Source organism: Nyctibius grandis, chromosome 2 (genome assembly GCF_013368605.1).
Source record: "Nyctibius grandis isolate bNycGra1 chromosome 2, bNycGra1.pri, whole genome shotgun sequence".
Taxonomy (NCBI): domain Eukaryota; kingdom Metazoa; phylum Chordata; class Aves; order Nyctibiiformes; family Nyctibiidae; genus Nyctibius; species Nyctibius grandis.
This window is the reverse complement of record NC_090659.1, coordinates 23,993,009-24,017,464: the sequence shown is the minus strand read 5'-3', so window position 1 is coordinate 24,017,464 and position 24,456 is coordinate 23,993,009. Positions and strand designations below refer to the sequence as shown.

Sequence of the window (24,456 nt, the reverse complement as noted above, 5' to 3'; positions counted from 1 at the left end):
TGGTTTTGTACTAAACTCTTTGAATAAATACATAGAGCTGGAAAAATACTGAAGGTATGATCTTGGCTTCTTGGTGCACCTGATGTAATTCCTTGATATGCATTGGAAAATGTAAACAAACCCCAAAACACTTATCATGCCAAACTTGTGTACTTTGCCTTATCTGTAGTCTCTGTACAGAGATGCTAAGTGTAGCATGCAGCAGTACTGTATCTAATTTGGAGCTGTTATTAACAGTGAGTGGAATTTCTTTGAGCACCTGTGCACTTTTCCAGTTGTACTCTGAGGTTTTAGGATATAAGTGGATTTTTTTTGCAGTGGAGCTCAGCCTTGGCAGAGAAAAACCTCACTCATTTGTAGAACTGCTTTACAGGAGAGTTACCAAAAGTCACTAGAGCATTACAAGTAACCTGACAACTGAGATTTTTCAGAGTGCACCTTTATTAAATGGCTCTAAAAGGCAAAAGAAAAAGGAAGTAATTTCCCCGGGCTGGGTATTTTATGAGCAACCTTTATCAGCTCCTGACCTGCCCTGTTCAGGGAAGTGTTGTGGCTTCTTATTTGCACACAACACCCTGAAACGCAGGCTAACAAAGACCGATGTGTAAGTTCAAGAAAAGGCACGGGCCCTTCACCACAGCTCGCTCGGGCTAGAGCAGCAAAAGCAAAACTTGGGGCAGGGCCGCCCGGAGGAGTCGCGGCACCTCCGCCCCCGGGGGGGGGGACACCTTACACCGGCGGGCACCGCTACCGCCGCGCCCCTCGTGGTGCCGCGGGCCCTGCCCGGGGCTCCCTGTGCCTCCCTCCGGCTAGTTTGTTTTGCAAACGTCCGCGGGAAGAGGAGGAGGGCGGGGGAAAGTGGGAAAGGGGAGCCCCGGTCCGGTGCGGGCTGGCTGGGGGCGGCTGCCGGCCCGCACCGGGCAGGAAGGGTTACCCTGTCCCCCGCCGGCGGTGGCACAGCACAGCCAAGCCCCCCACCCAGGGCTGGTAGGCACCGTACCCGCCCCCGGGCCAAACCGGCGGCGTCTCCGAGCGGCCGCAGGGTGAGCGAGGCGGGCTGCGGGCAGCGCCCTCCTCCCCGGCGCCGGCGGCGGGAGGAAGGGGCCGGGCGACGCATCCACCTGGCGGCACCTGCCCTTTCCCCGCCGCTCCCCCCACCGGGTAACTCCTCCCCGGCCGCAGCGGCTGCTCCCGGCTCGCTGCGCCGCGCCCCGTCCCGCTTCGGCTCCGCTGCGGTGGGAGCAGCCCCAGGTAAGCGCGGCGCTCCCCCGTGCCCGGCCTGGCCGCGGCCCCTTCGGGCTCTTCCCCGAGGCGAGCGGAGCCACCTCCGGGGCCGGGCGGCTCCCGCGGGGCCCCTTCGCCCCGGGGCTGGTCCCGGCCGCTCCAAGTTGTGCCTGCGGTTTTTGGCTTTTAATTTAAAGAACTTCGGCTTTGCTTTGGGGGGTGCGGAGGGACCCCGGAGGCATCTGAAACTCCCCATCCCGCGGGGGTCGGAGGTCGGCGCGGAGGGGCCCGCGGGCCCTGCCGGGGTTGGGGGGCAGCGGCGGCGGCGTCTCTGGAGAGCGAGAAGAGGAGGCGCCGGCTGATAAAATTGAGGGGCCACGTCAGCTCGCCCCTTTCAGCGGTGTTTCCCTCTGCTTTTCCTGGTTGCCCCCTTTCCGCAGCCGGTTTCTCTAAGGGTAGGTGCAGCGCAAAAAAGTTGCGCTTCCCCCGCGGGCCCGGTGGGTAAGGCAAGACGGGAGCTAAACTAGCACCGAAGAGGTGAACGGGTGTTGTGAGGTGAATAACGCGACCCGACGAGGTACAGGAGGCGAGGTGCGGAGTGCTCTAGGCACGCCAACGCCGTCCCGCCTCGTACTTCTCAAGGTGGATGTTGTCCATTTCTTGCTGTTGTGGCGAAGGGAGACGAGACGCTGCGAGATTAGGCAGCTCTTTCAAGGTCATGGCGTGAGTAGTCGCTCATACAGAGGATAAACTAGAACAGCATCTACTTCTAGGGCCTCTTCGTTGTGTGTTAATGCCGCCACTGCTTTGGTTTCTTGCAGAAGTGCTAATTTCTGGTTACAGTTGTCACAGCTTGCCAAGTAATTTGGGAAGAGTAACTTTGTTGATGGAGTGCCTTCCCAGAAGAGCCATATCATTGAAACTTGTGGGCCAAAGCTTTATATGCTGAAATCAACCCAACTCTGCACCTCCCCTCAGGTGGCTTTGCTGATGATCAGAGCTTACCTGGACCTCTAATTTCACCCCAGGTTTCTGGATGGGGGGGGTGGGTGTCAGTGAATTTAAGAGACCATTCTCACATTGTGCCTCTGTCCTAAGTATCTCTGTTTGCCCTGAGTAAAGTGACACTAATGCCTGTAGTGCTTTAGAAAGAGCCAAAGGAAGCAGCTTCACCTCTGAAGGATGATTTGCATCAACTAAGGCAGTGCTAGGTGGGGGAAGAGATGGCCGTTGTGAGTGGCATAGATCAATGAAACTGGGAAATGATTGCAGTTGTGGCTGTTACCTACAGGTATCAATGTAAGTGTAAAGCCAAAAGACAGGTGGACTAAGATAAAATTGATGTTAAAGTAGGGCTTGACATGTCTTTTTTCCTTTTTCCTTTCATTCTTAAACTGTTAAAATTATACTGGGACATAGGAAAGTCAGACTAGAGCAAGTCTGTCATGGTAGTCTAGCCTGAAAATGGAAATAAGTTGAAATAAGTTGATGGAAAAGCGAAGCAAAACAGTATTCTAGTGCTGGTCAAAATATTTCTCTTGGAGTTGCCACTCCTGGAGATACAGGCTCTTACTCCTGTGTCAGTCAAGGGTCGGTCCACACTGAGTAGTTCCAGTACCGCGATGCTAGCTCAGCTGTGTCCATGCTACTGTGTCAGTACTTCGCCCATGTCTTTGATGTGTGGATCCCTAAATTTGTCTCTGGCAATACGAACCTCCCCGTGGCATGAATTCAAACCTCCTGCCAGCAGGCTTGCTCTTCTTTCTTATCTGCCATAGACCCCTTGGAAGCGGTTTATAGCTCTTCAGGATCTGTAGTTCACAGGTTGAAAACAGCTGACCTGGACAAATATCTAAATAAGTCTGATTTGTTAACATTGCTAGTTTTTATTTTTCTGCGGAGTGGGTATACTGTATTCATACAATATTCATTTGCAACTCGAATATGGTAAACAAGTATTCTTGAGAGCTTTTTTTCCTTGCCAGAGACTTTCAGTGCCGTAGACAGAAACTTGAATTTTACTGCTAGAAGATGAGGTTATTTGCTTCTGCCATGGAAGGAGAAGGGCAGAGGCAGAACTGGGGATATAGTGTAGGGGAAGAAACCATCCAAATGCCAGCCTGGCTGTTGCTGTGTCCTCTAGCAACACTGTGATCTGAGCACACGAGGTGGTGGGTGCTGTGGGCAATGTCTGCCTCTGCAGTTGTTGCCTGACCAATAAGTCTATCTCCTGCCAAGCCAGCAAATCTGGTTCTTCTGGGCTCTTGTTCCTTTCTGTTTCAGAAATGGCTTTTTTTGTAGGGTCTTCTGCCACTTATCACCCACTCAGCTAGGCAACAGCTTTTCAGCCTCCTTTCCCACCCCACTGTTCCTAACAAAGGCTGAGTTTCATGGTAACATCTGTTTTCAGAGAAGACAAATAGATGATTATTTGTAGTATGAATACATCATCCTATAACTGTTTATAATAAGACTGCTACGCTCAGAGCTTTTTCATACATTTTTTTTGCATGTGGAAGTAGCATTAATTTTAGTTTGCTGGCCTTGGGAATATAGTTGTGGACTTTATTTGAGCTGCTGGTAGTGCTTATCAAGAGGCACTGTTTTTTCGCAGCGGTCGATAAGTAGTTCTACAGTTTAATAATATTTTAGGAGCTAATCTAGAATAGCATCAAAGATATTTCTTAGGAGAGCTAAGAATGCCGAGGCTCTATTTGTGGCAACCTTTTGAATAAATATTTACATATTCTTGTATAGTTCTCTGCAAGATGTGTAATGTTACTGTGTAGGCATGCCGAGCAGAGCTTACCTCTATTGAGAAGGTTAGCTGAAAGGCAAGGACGTTGGACAAACCCGGTTTTGATAACTTTGAGACAATCAGTTGCTTGTCAATTTGCCTTTGACCCCTTCCAGAGGATAAATTTTACCCTGTGGAGTAAATTCCATGCATTTTTTTTAATTATCACAATAAAAATATTCAGTACTACTTCCTGAAGAAGTATCAAGGAAATCTTGTTAGTGAAATAAGGTGAAAATTTTAACCTTTCTATACTTCATTTGCAAGTCATGATAATTTTTAGTGCTGCCTGTTAAACAGGAATCTTGACCATGTTTCTTTTCTCTTGTCCAGGTAGTAGAGGCAGGAATCACCCAGTGTGTGAAAAGATCATGTAAATGAGTCTGAAAACACCTCTTTGCTTGTCTTCTCTCTTCTTATGTTTTTTATTGCCCCTCTTCCCTTTCCTCCCCACCTTTGTATCATGGTTATATCCTGTTTAAGCTTACACTACCAAAACTTCTAGGTGGTCATAAAACAGTTCGGAATTAAAAAAATGAAAGCATACTTCCTTTCCAGTGTCATCAACAAAAGCCATAATTTGCTGGCTTGCCCTTTTTTAAGGTTGGTCTTTGCACTGAAATTACTCCTTTGGTATCTTAATGAGTTTTGCCAGTTCCTTTGCATGTACTGTATTTCTTTATCTGGAGAAAGGGAACTGCTGGTTTTTTGGATGTGACGCTGTGTTAGTAAGTATTCATGTAGAATGTTTGGATGGTTTTATGCTTCCTCCTTTTGGAAGCTGAACGTGACTTCATGCATTTGCCTTTTAACTGTTCTGTTCTCTCCCTTCTTCCTTGTTTGCATGTGGTTGCCTCTGCGTAGGTCTAACTGTGAAGAACTAGTTTGTTTTTCTGGTTGTTGTTTTTTTCAATTGTTGATACCTACCATACAGCTTAGCAAACAGCTAATGGTGTTTCTATTTCGGGAAACAGCACAAAATATGTATTGAAGTAATACGTAAATGTAGGAAGTATACTGCTGCCAATATAAGTCTGGCTTCGTTGGCCAAGTTGAATTCACAGTGTTATATTAGGATATCTGAAGGTAATTATTCCATCCTATTGACTTAGGCATCTAGGCATGGAAGCAACATATAGTGATCTCTACATAAAAGCTTGTGGAAACTAATATAGCTAGCGGTACTAGTGGAACTCTGCGCCTCCAAAGCATGGTACTGCTCTTAATTAACAATTACGACAAGGTGTGTACTAAGGAAGTACCATTATTATTTCTTGCATGGAGAACTAGGGTAAAAGCCAGCAAGGCTGGTTTTATTAACAAAATTGTGGTTAAATCTTTAGGGTTTCTTTGCCTGTCATTCTTTCTATTGTCTTTTGGGGATGTTGGCTCCTGGCTAGTGAAGGACACACACAGGATAAAGGAGTTGTGACCTGATGCTGCTGTAAGGAGGCAAAAGCAGAGGCTCACCTTTGCCCAGCAGTAGCAAGGTGAGGGGCTTAGGAGGATGTGGCGGTGAGGACCACTTGCAGCTAAGCAGCACGATTCTGTGCTTGGTGCTTTTCCTGTCCAGGGGACAGAGTGGCTGTCACTGTGGTAGGGAGGAGGACAAGGCTTTGGAGGACTAATAGTCTAGGAAGTCTATATTCAATTAAGTAGTATGTTATCAAACAAAGTACAGACCAACTCTGCTGCAACTTTTGCTTAAATATAAAGAACTGATTTGTAGAAATACATAGAAAAGCTAAAAAAGCTATCGGATTAATTTTGTTTTGAATTAATATAATATTTTTAACTTTTTTTATTCTGACAACTTATTGGAAAAAGTGATATATTTTTTTACTCTTAATGACCCACGAACTTTAATTATAACGCTCCTAAGGCATATGTGAGGAGAAGCTAAGGTATTTCAAGTAATAGCTGTGAGCTGTGAGGCAGTACATTTCACTGTATTCATCAGTATACCATGTCAGATGGCTATGCGTTTTATGCTCTTATTATCACCTGTCATTAGAAACAATAGCATTATTTCTTTCAGAGTTATGAAACAAAAGAATATTTGGTTTTGGACCTTCTGTGTTGCTGAAGGTCCAAATGCTGGTTCTGCTCCGTCCAAACTGGAGTAAACAGAAGTTGTTGAAATTCAAGGGCTTGACTGCATATGAGTGATGGGTCCCTTTCATTATTTGGGATACTTTTTCCAAAGCTATAAGGTGTTAGCAAGCTGGCCTGCAAGGCTCTGGCTCGCTGGGCCCTGTCTATTATACCTTCAAGCCTGCTGTGGGGGTGAGCTCAATCCCTGTTTCCTTGCCTGGGGATCCCTGTACACTTTAACTCCACCAGCTCATTTTAAAGGACTCTTGAGGTTAGTTTCTTGAGATGTACCCAGTAAAGTGCTGTCATAGCTTGACAGACATCAGGAGGAATGACTGGCAGTGGGAGGGAAGGATAGGTGTGGGTCCCCACTAAACTCTTCTGCACCAGAGGGGGGTTTATGATACTTTTATGTGGGATCTTTTTAAATCTGTCTGATGTGTGAGGTGAGTTAGAGATCAAAGTATTGGACTGAGATAAGACAGACCAGTCTCTTCTAGCTCTCTGGTTGTTGAGATGGGGAGTGTTTGACAGGTCAGTTTGTTTCTCCATGACCCAGCTCCTTATCTGTGAAGTTGTTGCAGTACTCTTGATGTATTTGTAAAATGTTTTGAAGTGTGTCAGTGACGCGTGTTTAAGAAAACTAGATTCTATCATTATTGGATGCTACACATGGATTTTTGCCTTAAACGTTTGCAAACTAATGGGAGTTTTGGTTTAATCTGTTTTTAATATGTTGGCAAATGTGTATGTGTAATACCATGGAAATCTGTATGTACCTATGACTTCCCTGGGTTTTGTGGTGTGGTAATGGAAAACTTATTAATCAGAAGCTGGATGGGAAATAGATTAACAAGAACTAAATTGGGAGTGATGACTGAATGCCAGTTAAGCAACAGAGATATTTTTTTTTCCTCAGTTCATTTAAAAAAAAAACAAACCAAAACAAAAAACCCTGAAGGAGAGAGTGAGGAAGACTGTCATCTGTCAATTTGCAAAGCCTTTCAAGTGGTGATGTAGAAAATATTTGGGTTTTCCTTTGGTCATAGTATCTGTTGGCCTACCTCGGAAGCACCACCTAGTATTCTTCTGTCTGCTGTCACTAAACTTCCTAATCTTTTTTTTCCCCCTTTCTTTTCAGAGAACAAGGAACAAAAATATCTTCCTGCAACTTGTTAATTGTCCTGTAAGTGTGGGTAGAGCTACAGTTCCCAACTGTCCTGTAAGTGTGGGTAGAGCTACAGTTCCCAACTCTGCTGTGAAGAGCTGGGTAAGAATGGATGCGACATAAAGCAGAAGTCCTGAAGCTTTAGTCACCAATCTGATGGACTTACTGTAAGTAGGAGTAAGACTTGTTTTTCACCTGTCTGCCATACGAATAAGAGTTCAACAGTGCATTATTATTTACTTTTTTTTGCTAGTGCTAATAAGCAAATACCAGAATCAGCCTTCCTAAATTGTCATGAGGTATTGGTGCGCTTGAGGTGCCAAGCTGCTGTTGAAATCTGCTTCAAAGACATTTGGTGTTCAGTTTTGCATGAGATGACACCTTGGTGCAGGTTTTAAAACATAACCTTATACTTTGGGCTGAATTATGCTGTGTCTTAATGCAACTGCTCTTTATAGTCATGGCTGTCAACAGGTGTCATGGCCATGTGCCTGTGTGCAGGGTACTGCTCTGCGAGCTGGAGAAAGGTATTTCTCAGTGCATGACTGAGGCACTTCCTAGGCTTTTTTCATGTAAAGTAACATTATGAGAGGACTCAATAGATTAAATTATTTATTAAAATGATTGCTTGTAGAGGTATTTAACTGCCTATTTTGGAACTGCGGCAGCAAACATTTTGTTTCTTGTGTCTTTGCTAATCTGTGGTTTTACTTAATGTTAATGTTTAACTTTAAAATAAACTGCTGTATGCTTGAAACATTGGATGTAGCTCCTCTCTTTCACTCTATTTGAAAAACTTTCGTGTTGATGTGGCATATTGTTTCCCTGCCATGCTTCTCTCTCTGTTTTTGGTGTGACCACCAACACACAACCAAGAAAACAACTGTTTGCATCGTGAAAGAGTGAAAAAGATGTGGCTTGTGGGGCTGTTATCGAATAAGTTAGCTTGAATTGTATTTCCTGATGCTTTGTTCATGTTCCTGTTTTCTGTGGCATAAACCTCACAGCGATATATGAGTAAGTGTTGAGAGAGGGCAGGAGGACCTGAACTTGGTACTGACACCATGTGGGTTGTTGCCCAGGGTATTCTTTAACTCTCATTTCTGTCAGTGAGAGTGAGCACTAAACTTAATCTTCTCGGTTTGTGTGGCGCTCGTGCTAATGAATAGTTGCCACTGTATAATCCTCAAGGTTGTATTGAGAGGCTATTGAGATCTGATTTCATGCTGCACCTTAATTCATACCCTTTCTTGAAATACTTCCGTATTTCCTCCCCTGCCCCCACCCCAGATTCGGTGTTTTTTCAAAGGAAAAAATTACAAGAAAGGTGGACAAAGCTTCTGGTTGTGATTGGGTTGTTTTTTTTTGTTTGTTTGGTTTTTTTTTTGTTTGTTGTTTTTGTTTTGTTTTTGTGTTTTTTTTTTTTGTGTTTTTTTCATTTTTTTTTAATATAGGCTCACGCTTTACTTCCAAACACTTGAATTACTTCAGTACTGCTGACAAGAGAAAGATGACCTCTACTATAGTAAGTAAACAAATAATTCAAAGTATTTCTCTCTGATTTTTTTTTTAATGAGGTTTTATTTCTTTAAAAGTATCAGTCAATTGAGTGATGTCCTGGTTAACAAGTCTTTTAAAATGTGGAGTATTTGTTGTGTTTGCTTTTCTGCAAAAAGGGAAAGATATACTGTGAGGCAGGTGTAAGAGACTTGAATTAACTGGCATTTCAAATGCTCAGATATTCCTCGGAGAGATTTATGCTTTTAAAGCTTATTTTGGAGGGATAGATTGGAATGGCTTCTAACTAGTTCTTAAAGCTCTTCGAGGATAAATATTCCACAACCTGTTGTAGGCCAGTGCGTTTCAGAAATAGCTTAGGTATACCTTGTGTTGTCATAGGGCAAAATGGAGCAGTAAGCATTTATCCTAGACCTGGACAACTGCACACACAAAGGCTGTTACTTGTCAGAGTTTCTTTTGATGACGGTACTGCCTAAAACTGTCCTTGCTGCTTATTTCTACCCTGTCAGATGTTCCAGTGCGATGGTTTGTGCGGCCAGCTGGAGGGCTGGGCTGAAGAATCCTTCTTAAGTTGAGTTACTCTGGATCAGGAAACTGATCTCTTCGAACGCCTTCCAGCCTCACTCTCTGTTATTTTTATTATTCAAAGTGCAAGGTATTAGGCATGTACTGTAAATCTCTTCCTTTGTGTAAATTGGAGTCACTAGTATGTGTATGCATGCATGGTGAATTTCTGCATTGGCAGAATTACTTAATAGGATTCTGAATGTAAATGGCATCTGAAATTTATTTTGTCCTAATTGCAGTCTTGCCTCTTGTTTTTCATTTTTCTCCTGTTTCCTTCCCCTCAACATTATCATTTAGGGTCCACCGCCATACTATGAAAATCATGGCTTTCAGACAGAAAACATCTATTCTGCCAGGCAGCCAGTAGGTGCTAACCCGTATCCCCAGTACTTCTCAACAAATCCTCCATCAGTGCCAACCTATGTCCCAAGGGTTGCTACCTATCAGTCAAGTAGGCCAGTAGCACGTTCTTCCGGGAGAACATGTGCACCAAGTAAGTTTTTTGTCGGGATTTCTTCCAATTTTAGACTTAAAGTCTTGCAAAGTAAGATAACAAATAAAAGGGATCTTCCCTTCCGACTCCTGTATTGAAGGAGCCACTTCCCGGTGGATGAAGAAGTAACAGCTGGCTGGGATGCTGGTGTAACTGGACAGGAACCTGCGCAATTTCAAGGAAGGATAGTGGAATGGAGAAAAGTCTGTCTGGCAAAAAATATCTGTTTTTAATGTCAAGGAAGTAGATAGTGCTGGTGGCTGGAGATTACCTTATTTGTGAACCTAATTTCTCTTTTTCTCCTTGCTTTCATTTCAGGTGTAAAGAAAGCCATAGTCATTATATTATCCATTTTACTAGTCATTTGTTGTGCAATTGCTGCTTTCTTCATCTGGTATTTTGGTAAGAATTCTTTTTGTGTTCTGAAAGAAAACACGTATCAAACTTTTAACATTAGAAATATACATTCTTACCTTCCATTTTATGCTGAATTAAGGACAGGAAAGTCTTTGTTACATATCTCCGAAGAGATAAACTAATGTTGCTACCTAATGGCTCAGTTTTGGTTGTTGGGTTTTTTTTCTTTTTAATAAACAATGTTGCTGTCGCTTTCCTTTCCCTTCATCAAGTAAATATGTTTTTGACATCAAGTGATGTCATCAGCTTTTTGACTCTTCTGGAGCGGCTTACTCAGGTGGTTTTTCCGGAAAGCTCCAATCTAGCAAAAGCTGGTGCAGTACAGCTGTACAGTTGCAGTAGCTTTTAGTAAAGAGCAGTTTGACCTCTTGCAAGGGTTTTTGCACTGAGGGATAGCTGACACACAAATGTGCGTGGACAACACATTCTGGGGTGTGTTTCATTAGGGAAATCAATGCTGTGCAATGAAATGGAACCCTGTTCCAAATTCTAACTTCACTTAAGGAAGGAGATTGAAATAATTTTGTATACCTTAACTGCAAGAGTGTAAAAGGTCAAGATATATTTTATTATGGTAGAATGGAATCTCTCTTGGAGCAGAAGCAATTCATGCCTGTTTGTTTGTTTCTGTAAGGCTTTTGCTTTTAAAGTGTGTTGATGTTGTGTGAGCCCAGCCTGTCTTACCACTGTAAGCCATACCACAGATGATACGTTTGCCTTGGAAGTCATCCCTGACTGGGGTGACTGAGCTCTGAAGCTGGGCTAGAGCAATTCTGTTTGGTTTAGGTGAAATTGGTCTTGTGCTATCTTAATTTCTCTTTCAATGAAAGCCACTTTTGAAAGGAAACTAAAAAACAATTTGCTATGTTTTTAGGAGCCTCTCCTTTCCGTTCTGTGCAGGAAAAGAGAGGAAGAGAGGAGGGAGTTTTTTAAAACTATTAGGATGACACTTTGTGTTCTTAGGGTTTTTTTTTTTTACTCACTTTGTTTTATACAGAGTGAACATAACCTTGTTTTAAATGGCAGTGAAAGCAAAAAGGATGCAATTTGAGTAATTGCTTTCTTCTTCCTTTGCTGTTTAGAAGTGTTATGCTTTGTCAGTGTAAAGCTGACTCCTTTCAGACAACTTAATGGTGCTTCCTTATTCAGGGGAGGCAGTGGACAAAATCCAATCAGCTGCATCAGTGACTTAATCTGACAAGCGATGCAAAAGACAGAGCAATACATCTTCTGTCATGTCAGGCTAGGTTTCCTCCCATCTCTGAGTTTAAGAGCTCTTTCTGATGTTTCGCTCTATCAAAGCGGAATACTCCTTAAGATGAGGCTTGGCAGTAGTTGCCTGAGGCTAAGCTGATGTTCAGCCTGACGACTGTGTTGCTCTCTCCCTGCAGTAGAAAATCGTTGTCTTGGCTCCTTAATAGAGTGTGGATCTTCAGGAGTGTGCATACTGCCTTCGCAGTGGTGTGATGGAGTGAGCCACTGCCCCAATGGGGAGGACGAAACCCGGTGTGGTGAGTGGTGGCAGTCAAGGGCGGGGGGACCTTCAGCCAACTGCAAGAGCTTTTGAGCAAATTGCCTTGTCCAAAGCTTGCCTAAGTTACAATAGGGCCATTTTAGCCTAAGTTATATCTCTAAAATGGTTTAGGATGTTTGAGCACTTTGAATAGTCAGTCAATTCAGTATAGATATTCAGTTCAATTGAACAGCTGAAACAAAATGACTCAGGGATTTCAGCTGGCTTAACTCCGAGTCAGTTTTTAAAATACTACCTTTTAATTTGAATGGGGTTTGTGCAAAACTGAGTGTAACATTGTCTCTGGAATGAACAGTCATCATTGGCTTCTTAGTAGGGCTTAAGGTGATAACATAAATCTGGTGGTCTTCAGTCAGGCTTGTCTTTTTCCATCTGTTTTGCATTCCTTGTTCTCCCAATAATACTTCAACTACTTCATAACTCCTTTGTGTAAGAAAGCCTGATCTGATCAGTGTTTTTCTTACTGAGAAGATGCCAAGGGAAGCTTTGGTGCACAGCTGAAGGTGTAAGTTGGAAACATCATCGATTTGTCCATTCCAAAGGCGTGGCATCTTGCTTTTAACAGCTGTGTTGTGCCAGTGCCACTCTGCAAAACTCTGGCTGTGCTCCTATTCTCTCTTTGAGAACTTTGTCTGCACATGCCTCGTGCAGGGTTAGCGTTTACTGGCATATGCTCTAAAGCTGTTTCTCTCCATTTGGTTGAATAATGATTTTCGAGAAACTCGTTCAACCTGTTTTTTTTTCTTGAACTATTTTATATTAAATTATTCTGCAAATAAATACATAAAGGGACATGGAATGTCAGAGGTAATTGCTCTTTGTTACATTCTTGCTCTACAAGTGCTTGTCTGAAGAAATTTGGTGTACTAGTATGTAATACATAAATATATCATAATAGATTATATTTTATTTATACACAATATATGATATATTAAGAAATACATGGTTGTGGAGGTAAAAGATAAGACAAGATTGGCTATTGTGATCTTCCACAGTGGTAGAATGTGAAAGACAATTTTGAGTATAAAGCTGAAAAGAAAAGATGAACAATGTATCGTACACTTGAATTTTAAACTGGTAGTTCTTTTAAGTTGCCTTACACAAAGGAATTAAGTTATTGCAATATTTTCTATCTACTTGATATTTACTCAGAATTTGAGTAGAAGGCAGCATTAAATTAACACCAGTTCATACGTACAAATGAATATTGCCATCCAGAGGAATCTGGACAAGCTTGAGGAGTGGGCCTGTGTGAACTTCATGAGGTTCAACAAGGCCAAGTGCAAGGTCCTGCAGTTGGGTTGGGGCAACGCCTGGTATCAATACAAGCTGGGCGATGGAGGGATTGAGAGCAGCCCTACGGGAAAGGACTTGAGGGTACTGGTGGATGAAAAACTGCACGTGAGCCAGCAATGTGCGCTTGCAACCCAGAAAGCCAACCATATCCTGGGCTGCATCAAAAGCAGCGTGGCCAGCAGGTGGAGGGAGGTGATTCTGCCCTTCTACTCCGGTCTCGTGAGACCCCACCTGGAGTACTGTGTCCAGCTCTGGGGCCCCCATGTCCAATAAGAAGGACATGGAGCTGTTGGAGTGAGTCCAGAGGAGGGCCACAAAAATGATTAAAGGGATGGAACACCTCTTCTTTGAGGAAAGGCTGAGAGAGTTGGGGTTGTTCAGCCTGGAGAAGAGAAGGCTCTGGGGAGACCTTATTGCAGCCTTTCAGTACTTAAAGAAAGAAAGATAGATGGGAACAAACGTTTTAGTAGGGCCTGTTGAGATAAGATGAGGGGTAATGGTTTTAAACTAAAAGGGTGTAGATTTAGACTAGATATAAGGAAGACATTTTTTACAATGAGAGTGGTGAAACACTGGAACAGGTTGCCCAGAGGGGTGGTAGATGCCCCATCCCTGGAAACATCAAGGTCAGGTTGGATGGAGCTCTGAGCAACCTGATCTAGTTGAAGTTGTTCCTGCTCACTGCAGGGGGATAGGAGTAGGTGACCTTTAAATGTCCCTTCCAACCCAAACTACTCTATGATTATATCATTATGGGTAACAATACCTTTAAGTAGAGAATGAGCAGTAATATACCATGCAGTGTTCTTGATTTCTTTTTTTTTTTCTTTCCGTCTTCCTTTTCTGGCAGTTAGACTTTTTGGACCAGACTTTATCCTGGAAGTTTATTCACCTGTCAGCAAATCCTGGTATCCTGTTTGTCAAGATGACTGGAATGACGATTATGGGAAGATTGCATGTAAAGACATGGGCTACAGTGTGTAAGTCTAACCTTTGTCAGCCTCTGCACATACATAGAAAGGTTGAAATTTCCCTCTTGCCATTTTTAAGAATGTGTATCTGAAACAAAAAGCAGTTAGTGATGTAGTTCTTGTGAACCCAGGTGGGTGTGATTTTAACTATGGTAGCTGTTACAGAATCAAAATGAAATGTTGCTCCAAGTAACAGGGTCTGGCACACATGCAGTGGTTACTCAGTGGAGTCACTTGTATCGAATACATTCACTCACAACTGTCTTCCAGAGCTCGCTTCAGTTAGTAGCAGATCATTATAGTTGCTCAATAACTTCCAGTCTGACTTAACCTGTCATTACTAGTATTGCATGGAAAGCCTTGGTCTTCTGAGGACACAAGAATGCCAGCTCGTGTGGAAGATCACCATAAACACTGATGGCCCAGAGTGCTCCCCTCATTCTCCCCCTGTAATGCCATAGCCTAAATTCTTCTGCAGTTTAAATACTTGATATTGCCTCCTGATACACTTGGCAAATGTTGCCTTCTGTTGTGTGTGGAGTAATAGAGTGAATTTATTGCCCAGGCAGGCAGAACTTGCGTGTGCCCACGCTGCATTGTGGTGCTCTGAATTAAGGTCTCTGAACCAGCCGTGAGCCCAGTAGTTCCAACTCCAGTAAGACAGCCCAGCAGCAACTACACAGAGCTGGTCCTCAGCTAGAAAGCCTGGCAGAAAAGCAGCACTTGCTACCCCTGTCATTGTCCCACAGAAATGTGGCTGTTATGGCTTATTGGACCTGACCTCTGCTATACTGTGTAAATGTACCAGCAAAGGCATCTCTTCATCACGTGCTGTTTCATGAGGCTGAAGATTCCTACCGTGTATGCGTATTAGATAAAAATATTATTTTAACCTAGTAACTGTTTGATGGGAAATGGAGTTTGACAAATGGTTGAAGAATCTGAGTTTCTGGCACTGTACTACAACACTGGCATTTAATAAAAAAACCCCATATTTTTAGTGTTCTTCATGTCAAAAGCTCTAGGTTGGCACAGTTTATTGCTTGTTTGAAAACTGAAACTACTGGATTTCATAACAGACTTTCTGTTTTGCAGAGATACATACTACTACAGTCGAGGAGTAGCACCTGAAGTCAGCTTTAAAAGCTACATGAAGCTGAACACAAGTGCTGGGAATATAGACTTGTACAAAAAACTGTATAGCAGGTATCTTTGTTTAATACAAACTTATTTCCTTTTATCAGGGGTCTTTTTAGCTGTTGTAAGAGGTGTAGCTTCTGCCTGTAGAATAATGCAAGCACATCTGTCAGTGAGGACTGTTAAGAAGGAAAGAGACTTTTGTTTTTACTCTGATTGCAGCAACTGCTCTCCCTTTTATTTAAAATCACAGCTGTTATTTTTGTATCCTTCCTCTCCTCTTTTAAACGAGAAGATGTCCCATCCTGTTCCCTCCATACTGTCTAGAAGGTTGCCATGTCAAAGATACTTTTCTAAGGCTGTTTGACATCAACAGGAGTTTCTGTATGATGACAGTGGTATAGCTACCACCTGTAACACATTCACAGCAGCTGGTACAGTTTTTTTTTCAGTCACATGAACACACAGCATGCAAAATGGATCTTTCACTGTGGAAAGTATCATTTTTATTCTCATTAAACAACTCTGAAGTGTCTAGTTTCTAAACCTGTAGACTGCTGTGGCTGCAAAGTTCCCATGGCTCCCTTGTTTAGGTTCTTCTACAACTACTTTATAAATCAGCTCAACTTTTTCTCACACTGTTCTTCATCTTGCTCCTCAATAGGCTTACAAACCTTTTGCACTGGCGACTGCAGTCTTCCACATGACAGTTTTGGTGAATGCAAGAAATGGTGGAGGCCAGATGCATGCTGGTAGGGTAGCTGGAAAGAGTGAAGAAAGGAGGGACCCCTCAGCAGGAAGATGAGGGTGAAGGCAGGGCACGTAGCTGGAAAGGGTAGGAAGCAGCTGGAGGGTGAACTTTACTCACCATTTGCCTTCACTGTGTGCCTAAAATCCTGTTTGTTTTTTTTTTTTTAATTTCTGTTGCAGTGATTCCTGTGCATCAGGAAATGTGGTTTCTCTGCGCTGCCTAGGTAAGTGACTGTGTTTCTCAAACTCCTGCTTGTTTATGCTTTGAAATGCTCTGGCTGGAAAATCCTTTCGAATCTGCATGAATAATTGCCATCTTTTGACGGCCAGATGATTTAACTCTCCTTCCCAAGTTTCAAACGGTGCAGTTTAAGGAGCAGCGTGGGAGAGTAGACAAGGAGGATGTTAGATCCCCAGTTGCTTTTGTCTTTGCTGCCACTGGTTCATTTAAATGACTTGCCTGCTGTGAAGGTCTGGAGCCCTCACCTGGCAGCCGTGGTGGGACGACTGTGGCTCATCCACTCTCCGACATGCGGCCATCGGGTGGGTGATGTGTTCCTGATGGTGATGGCTGTAATGAGGCAACTCCTGGCTGTTGTCTGTTTAGTTGCACAACACAATGGCATGTGTTTGTGTGGCTTGCCAGAAATGCTAGAATACCACACTCAAAGGTGTAATGAACTGCTGTTTTATGGTTTGTGGTGAACCGAGGGCAGCAGCTACCAAATACTCATCTTGACATTTGCAATGTGAAGGGGGTCTAGGCTATGGGAGACTGGGGATCTCTGTCCAGAGCAGGGGCCCGAGCTGCAGTGTCTCGAACAGCAGCAGTGCAGAGGTCAGTCATGGTCCGCTCTGCTAGCAAAGCCTGAGCTGCAGAAGACATCTTCCAGACCAGCTGGCTCTAACTACTAACTAATGACTGTGTGTGTGTGTAACTGACTCTTTAGAGTGTGGCCTGGCCACTAAAAGCCTGAACACTATGAACAGAATTGTGGGTGGCAGCGGGGCGACGCTGGGGCAGTGGCCGTGGCAGGTCAGCCTCCACGTGCAGGGCATCCACGTCTGCGGGGGCTCCATCATCACCCGCCAGTGGATAGTGACGGCAGCACACTGCGTGGAGGGGTGAGTCTCACCTGCACGGGCGCTGGGGTGACCTGCTCGCTTGTTCGCCTCTCCAGTAGCGATTTTTCTTGCTTCAGGCTGAAATGCACAAATTTACTTAAGTCACCCAACTTTCTGCTTTAAAACTGAATTAAATAGTGTTCATCCCACCCCCTTGAATGCAGGTGCTAGGTGCAGTATTTTGGTTATGTAGCAGTATGATTTTCAAGTATTAAGGGAAAATTTGTTTTGGAGGAGGCCAGCTGCAGATCGTCTGTCTGCTTTCTACAGGAAGAAAGTCTTATTTTACTTGTTAAAGGTAGAAATTAAGTTGGATGGTGGTGCTGGGCACAGATACCCACCCAACTTAAGAGGTAAACTCAAAGCACCAAACTTACACTAGACAGTACAATGTTATCATTAAGATGTTGAATTACACTTTGAGGAAAAACAAAGAAAAGGGAAAAAAAATCCCAAAGCCTTAAATATCACACAACTGTAGAAATGATAAATTTAAAGATGCCTGTACCATTTATTTTCTTGTATCTTCATGCCACAAGGTGGTAAAGCCCAAGCCAGTATTAAATGTAGATTTATACCTATCCAACAAACACTTTACATAGGCATCAATAAGAAAAATAGCTGATACTTTGCCCAGTTTTAACCTATGAAAATAGAAGCTTAAAGGAGAGTTGAGGGTGTTGTGGTACCTGTGTACAGTGGCAGAATATGTTTAAAAGGTGGCTGCTTCTGTTGGAGGGAAAACCCACTAAGTAAAAACATTTTAATGGTTGGTTGGCTGGATCACAGTTTGAAGCTAAGCCAAGGAAAAATGACTTTGTCCTTAACCTTGAGAAAGGAATGCAAGTGTTTATTTTTATGTGATGATCTTATCCCTCCTCTGTTTTCTGATTTGAGCTCAGTAGTATGCAAAAGCTTTAGGAATGGCAACCAAGCTGCAGCTGGCATAAAACTGGTTTTCAGTCTTGATTTTTGTGTTTTGTTTTGTTTTTTTTTCTTTATTTTTTTTTTGAGGGGGAACAACTTGCAAGTACTACTGCCTTGGCAGTTCTCATGGAGGGACTTTTAACACTTGTAGGAAGTCTTTTATTGAGCATTTGTAAACTGTGCTGGAGCACAAGACACTACTTGAATTACATCTAGCGAGCATGCTTAACACTTTAAAAAAAACCCACCAAAACCAAACTAAAAACCCCCTGGCATTTTCAAGATAGTGAAATTCCGTCACTAGATCATGTTTTTACTAATTCTGGCTTCTGCTGTCCTTGCATGCTTTGGATAGTACACGCCAGTGATACCACTGGCATGTGAGACCTCAGAAATAACTGCTTGATCCCTCAGCCATGGAAATCAATAGACTTCAGTGTTTCAGTCTCAGACTATAATTTGCTGTGCTGAGTGACTAAGGAGATAGACAGTGATACTTAACCTGTTTCAAAGATTTTGGGGATATATTTATGAAATTAGAGTAAAGCTTTCCCAAAGTTAGATGTCTTGCACTTTATCTTTCAAAAAAACTGACCATGAGATTTTTAAATTAAATTATCTCCCTTTTATGCTATTTGTCCATTTCAGCTTTTTTGATGTGTATGGGACACAGGTATCCAAACACTGACTTTCCCTATGTTTGGGTGTGTTGATACATTTGGATTAACATCCCTAAAAATCATGCTGTTAACGTTAGCTGGTGAGGGGAGACTGGCCAAAAATAAAGAAGGCGTGAGTTACTGCTTACCTTTGTCTTCAGAAATGGTAGTCAAACGCATGTGCGTTCTTGGTCATGGTAAAAACAATTTTTTGAAGGTCATAATCCATGACTCCTTACCAGAGAAGCAAACCTAACCTTTGTTTTTTCTGTAGACGATTTTCTGACCCGTACATCTGGAGGGTTTTTGCTGGGATTCTGAACCAGGATGAGATGTTCTTACGAAACGGATACAGAGTGCAGCAGATAATTTCCCATCCGGATTATGATACAGATTCTAAAGACAATGACATTGCCCTTATGAAGTTAGAGACACCGCTGACTTTTACTGGTATGTATTCTGCTCTTCTTAAGGTAAAAATCTGATGGTGGTGACCACATCTTTTAAAAATTCTGAAGTTCATCACGAAAGCCTTGTAGATACTTACGGGAAGAACACAAAATGTGGTTAGAGACGCCGTAGAGACAGAGGCAGGGTTAGAGGTAGAGGGCACGCCCTCCGATTTTCTAAGTAGGATTTATTTAAATCTAGTACATGATAAGAGAGTTTGGGCTCATCTCAGTAATGTACTTTTACCCCAAATGCTGTACGGTGCTTAAGTATTGCCACTCCTGTACGTGCAGATTCAGGATGTAGTGGTGGAGCAGCTGACTACCCTAAACCAAGTTACTTCAAATAACAATTGGAAAAAAAACCCCACAACCCCAAAACCAAAGATTACAAGAAGTTCCTTTCTTAAAAGTAGATGTAGGTTGTTTGTAAGCAAGCAGTAAAAAATAGAGGAAAAACCATTATTTAAACTTGAAGTGCTTTTTGTGTTCAGGTCCTTTATATTTCAGTGCATCAGTGTAAAGCTACTAGAAGTAATCTGGAGGGGGTCTTCTGCTGAGAGCAGGGAGGTTATCAGTTTACAGGGTTTTTGTGTTTCACATTTCTTGTATATAGCCGTTGAATCTTGCTTGCATTGTGATTATTTTCAGCAGGGCTTTGCAAAGAGAATGCAGAGGCGTAGTTGTCAGAAGTTTTTCTTCTTTGTCCTCTACTTACCAGAAGAGCTGGTGTTACTTGCTCTAGTAAGCCTGATGAATTGAGCTAGAACCATTAACTGTTCTTGTTCCTCACTTTGAGGTGAAGATTAGGTAGCTGTCTGGGAAAGGGCTGGTAAGCTTTCTGCTGCTGTCTGCATTGCACAGTATTGCTTATCTGCAAGGATGGTAAAGTACAGAGAAAATACATGGTGTGTATGTATTTAAGTGGTAGTCATGCTGAGATATTTCATCTGCATTTATTTTGCATTATGTCTGGACATCAGAGATTACAGATGTTACTGTGTTTGTTTTGTAGATACTGTACGGCCAGTTTGTCTGCCTAATCCAGGAATGATGTTCCAGCCTAATCAGCAGTGCTGGATATCTGGATGGGGAGCAGAGTACCAAGGAGGTAAAGAGTGGCTCTGGAATATTTTGGCCTTCTACATAAACCAGTCCTCTTCAGTCTCCAAATAACCATTGCATGATTGGGCAGTTGATTGGGCAGTTGATTGGGCAGTTTGAGCCAGATCTGTTGATACACTATTTTTTCACTCATTTTACAACCCCTAATATTTACACAGGGCATTCTGTCTCAAAGCAAGTTGTAATGTGTTGCATTCAGCAGACTGCAAAGGAGTCTCAAATCAGTACTGGGGGGCCAGAAATATTCACACAGGAAACAATTATGTGCCCCTGCTAGCAGGGCCACCTCTCCTGTAAGAAAAGTATCTGTATGCCAAGCCAGTCCTCTGTGGACATGGGAAAGGGCAGGAGCCTGTCCTTTCCACCACCTCAAGCTAAAATAGCATGGTGCAAGTATATTTGTAAGAAGTGAAAAGGAAAGTGAGGAAAGGTTTCTTCCAGTATGAGAAGGTACTGGACGGGGAGGGGCGTGTTGGGGAAGCTGGACCCTGAATATGGGAATTGCTGGCAACTTGTGCTGGCTCATGAAACTGGGGAGGTCCTCTTTGCCTCTTGCAGACTTCATGTGCTTTTAATAGCCCTCTAGATAATGCAGTTGGCTTGGGGCTGGAGTAGGCAGGTAGGTGCCATGTTCTCTTGCTTTACAGTACACTGACAGTGAAGCAGGGCAACTCACTGACCTCTTGGAAGGGAGTTTTAATGTCACAGTTGTCTGTGCGATGGACTATACACCTGAAGTGTCCATCCCAATGTTTCTAGTAAGTTTATTTCATCTTGAACAGTGCTAGCTGCTGGGATTTGTAATAGCAACGTAATATGATGCTTGTTCTAATTTTGTCTTTGTATGTGTGTTTTTGTGCATGTTTCATTTTTAGGTAAAACATCAAATAACTTGAACTATGTTATGGTGCCCTTAATAGAACGTTCTAGGTGTAATTCTATCTATATCTATAGTGGCATGATTTTGCCTACAATGATCTGTGCTGGATATCTAGAAGGAGGAATTGATTCCTGCCAGGTAATTATTCCTAATTAACACCTAATAATGATCTTATTTCTGTATCCTGCTAGTAGGCTTTTTAAATCACCTATTAATTACAGACAGATCATATGCAAAAAAAAAAAAAAAAAAAAAAAAAGTAACATTTTTATTGGGCTTCTAGTTGCTTTTGCAGTGCATCCCTTTAAAAGGGAGAGCTTTTGTTTCATCTTCTGAATGGCTGCCAGTGCTGACTTCTCCCTAAATACCCAAAGAGGGTGAGGCAGTCCTTTTTAATGCTTCAGGGATGTTTTTTTATCTGGTACTTGAAAGTGAACAAATGCTCTTCATAATCACGGCGGTACCCTAGCATTATGCTTGTGAACAAGAAAGTCAATAATGCCTGTCTCATTTGGTGCTTTGGGCAAACAATATTCATCTTTATTGCAAGCAGTCATTGTTTAATACTGTAATTGCCATCACATTTTGTTTTAGTGACTGCCTTAAAATGGTGGTTAGCTTTTTTTGAAACTTAACCTGTATTCCTGAAGTGAAATGGATCGTGTCTTTCCGGGTGGCCAGGTCACTAATAATGTCTTTGTGTTTTGTGCAGGGTGACAGTGGAGGTCCGCTAGTAACCAACAAAAACTCGGTGTGGTGGCTGGTTGGAGATACCAGCTGGGGAACTGGCTGTGCTAGTCCCAATAGACCCGGAGTGTATGGGAATATGACTATGTTTACAGATTGGATTTATAAAAATATGCAGGTGAAATATTTGAGTGTTTTTAATAATTTTAAATGCCCCAAATCTTAAAACTTGATTTTATGTATAAAAATAAATAAACGTGACTTGTCTGCTAATGAAGTTATTCTGTTGAGAAGCATCCAAGTAATTGATAAGACAGTCTATCAGCAGAACTTGAAACTTTTTTTGCTTTCTTTTTTTAAACAGGCAAACAGATGACAACGCTGTCTGTCCTTGCTGACCGATGTTTCTGAGAACAAGAATAAATGAAGCCATGGGTGCCTGGGATATTTATTCACTTTGCAAATGATTTTTTTTTTTTTCTCTTTGAATTTTCTTTTTGAAAATAACATGAAGGATTGCACACTTGGTTCTGTGCTGGCTACAGTGACTGATCTTAATCAGTGAAGGATTATCACAATGAGCACCTTTCTTCTTGTTGTGCCTGGCAGAAAGTCATTCTGTCAACTGCTTGCTGAAACTCTCTCTTTAGTCGAGTAACTTTCACTTGATAATCAGGTACAGGATTATAATGGTAATTTTAATCACAATTTAACGATTTTTGTAGCAGGATGCTGAGACAGTTGGTTTAGTAGTGTTTTAAATTTAATGTTAAGTAATGTGAACGTTGAATCTCTGAGCTGCTGGTTGGCAATTTAAAAAGAAATGAATGGGTTTTTTAGTATATATGAAGGGAAGTTTTCATGCACTATGGTAGAGGCACAGGAAAAAAAATACTGTATATTCAGGTAGTTAAAAATCCTCAGGATCTCGACACAGCAGTCATCCAAGTCAGATTGTTCGAAGTGAGACCAGTCTGACTGTCTCAGTAATTAAAAGTGCTGTTCTGCCTTAAGCTGCTCTGAACCCAAAAAGGGCAGGACCTGCTGTCACTCTTGATGTAAGCTACAGAGAGGGATGCTCCGGAGCTGTGAGTTAAGTGTCCGAGTCGCGAGGTCCCTGGCTGCGCACATTGGGTTTGACTCTTGAACTCTCCCTGCTGTGAAAGGCAAAGGGCAAAGTTTTTCAGTGAGGCTGTGTTGCAAGCGATAGACCTCTGATTGCAGACTCGCGTACAGAGGCTGTGGATGTTTTATACAAAGAAACACAAATCTGCGTTTCTGCCTAACCAGATGAACTACCTCAGTTATTAAATTTGGCTTTTAATTCCTTAGAGCTCTCCTTTATGAATCTGCGTGTATGTTTTTAGCAAAATGTAATTAATATCAGAGTGCCAGCTCAACTAGGATTTTGAAAATAATTTATAATCATAGTACAGAGGATCAAAAAGCCATACCAAGTCACTTTTGTTGAGAAGGATAAATCTTTTGAAAGAAATTACTCTACTAGTCTTGTTTTCTCTTTTGGTACTGAAATGCAATTATCTTGCATGTAAACACTGCACCAAATAAATATTTTTTTTAAAATAGTTTTCCTTAGTAATGATTTATATCTGTTTGTCTGGATTTTTTTGGAAGCAGTTATTGGATTCAATGTCTGAAGTGCTTTGAGAATCTGACATAAAAACAAACAAAAAAATCCAAAGAAAAACAAGAGGGTGATCCAAGAGATTGTTTTAATTCCAACTTTTCAGGTCCTCGAACAAACCCAGAGAAAGAGAGCTGGATGTGCAGGGATGTTGGATGTCTTTAGTGGCTGGGTCTGATGAAATCACTCTGACTTGTGAAATTGAATTAAATAAGGAAGTTTAGCCTAAAGGCAGTAGGTCGAGGGAGTCGCACCCTATTTTGTTATTACATCTCATGCTGCCTGAAGCAATGTGTACCTGCCTCTCTTCCCTAGGTGTGAGACAGGGTGTTTTCAATAGTACATAAGTATCAAGTATGCTTTGGGGCATACCATGAAGTAGTCAGCAAGTTTAAAGTACTTTCAAAAATAGAAATTATATAAATTGTTATGGTATCAGGCTTTTTTATGGCATCTGACCGGCAGCACTGCAAGTCAATAGCAGCAAAACAGTATACTGAAATGTGGAAAACTGGCTGTAGTGCTAAACGTGGTTAAGCAAGCTGTTGCTGTACTGGGGTGAACGCTGTGCCACAGCAGTCAGCCACCTGCTGCTGCAGTTTCATGTCAGAGGGCCAAACAGCGTCTGTCATTTCTAGCCTGAGGCGAAGGCTTCTCTTGTAAGCATCTTGGAAATTACTACATGGCACACTGGTACAAGCACATTTATTTTTTTAGCTGAATGCAGATATTACTCTTGCTACACAAAGCACAGCTTTGCCTGTTAAGATAAATCCTCCATATGAAATATGTAATGAATACAGCATGCAGTATTATATTTTGCACTGGCTTCCATGAAATAAAAGAGCTTTTGGAAAGGCTCTCCTTGCCCTGGGGAGAGGAAGGAGAAAGGCAGCAAGCCACATTCTGAGATACCCTTCTAATTTTTAACATCCTGGGTGATTTAATCCCTTTTGGACATCCAAATCCTTCCATCTAGTGAATGGCCCA

General features: G+C 42.3%; 1 protein-coding gene across 1 annotated transcript; it reads left to right on the top strand.

Moving 5' to 3' along the window:
* Positions 1 to 838: 838 nt before the first annotated feature.
* On the top strand, positions 839 to 23,407 carry TMPRSS2 (transmembrane serine protease 2). Its single transcript, XM_068421088.1, has 15 exons — positions 839 to 1,251; positions 7,257 to 7,450; positions 8,738 to 8,808; positions 9,669 to 9,864; positions 10,183 to 10,266; positions 11,673 to 11,792; positions 13,962 to 14,091; positions 15,178 to 15,288; positions 16,150 to 16,193; positions 16,920 to 17,094; positions 18,955 to 19,130; positions 20,145 to 20,240; positions 21,130 to 21,272; positions 21,847 to 21,999; positions 22,186 to 23,407. Exons 3-15 carry the CDS (start codon positions 8,794 to 8,796, stop codon positions 22,195 to 22,197), a joined length of 1,455 nt encoding a protein of 484 aa, XP_068277189.1. The 5' UTR covers positions 839 to 1,251; positions 7,257 to 7,450; positions 8,738 to 8,793; the 3' UTR covers positions 22,198 to 23,407.
* The last annotated feature ends 1,049 nt before the right edge of the window (positions 23,408 to 24,456 follow it).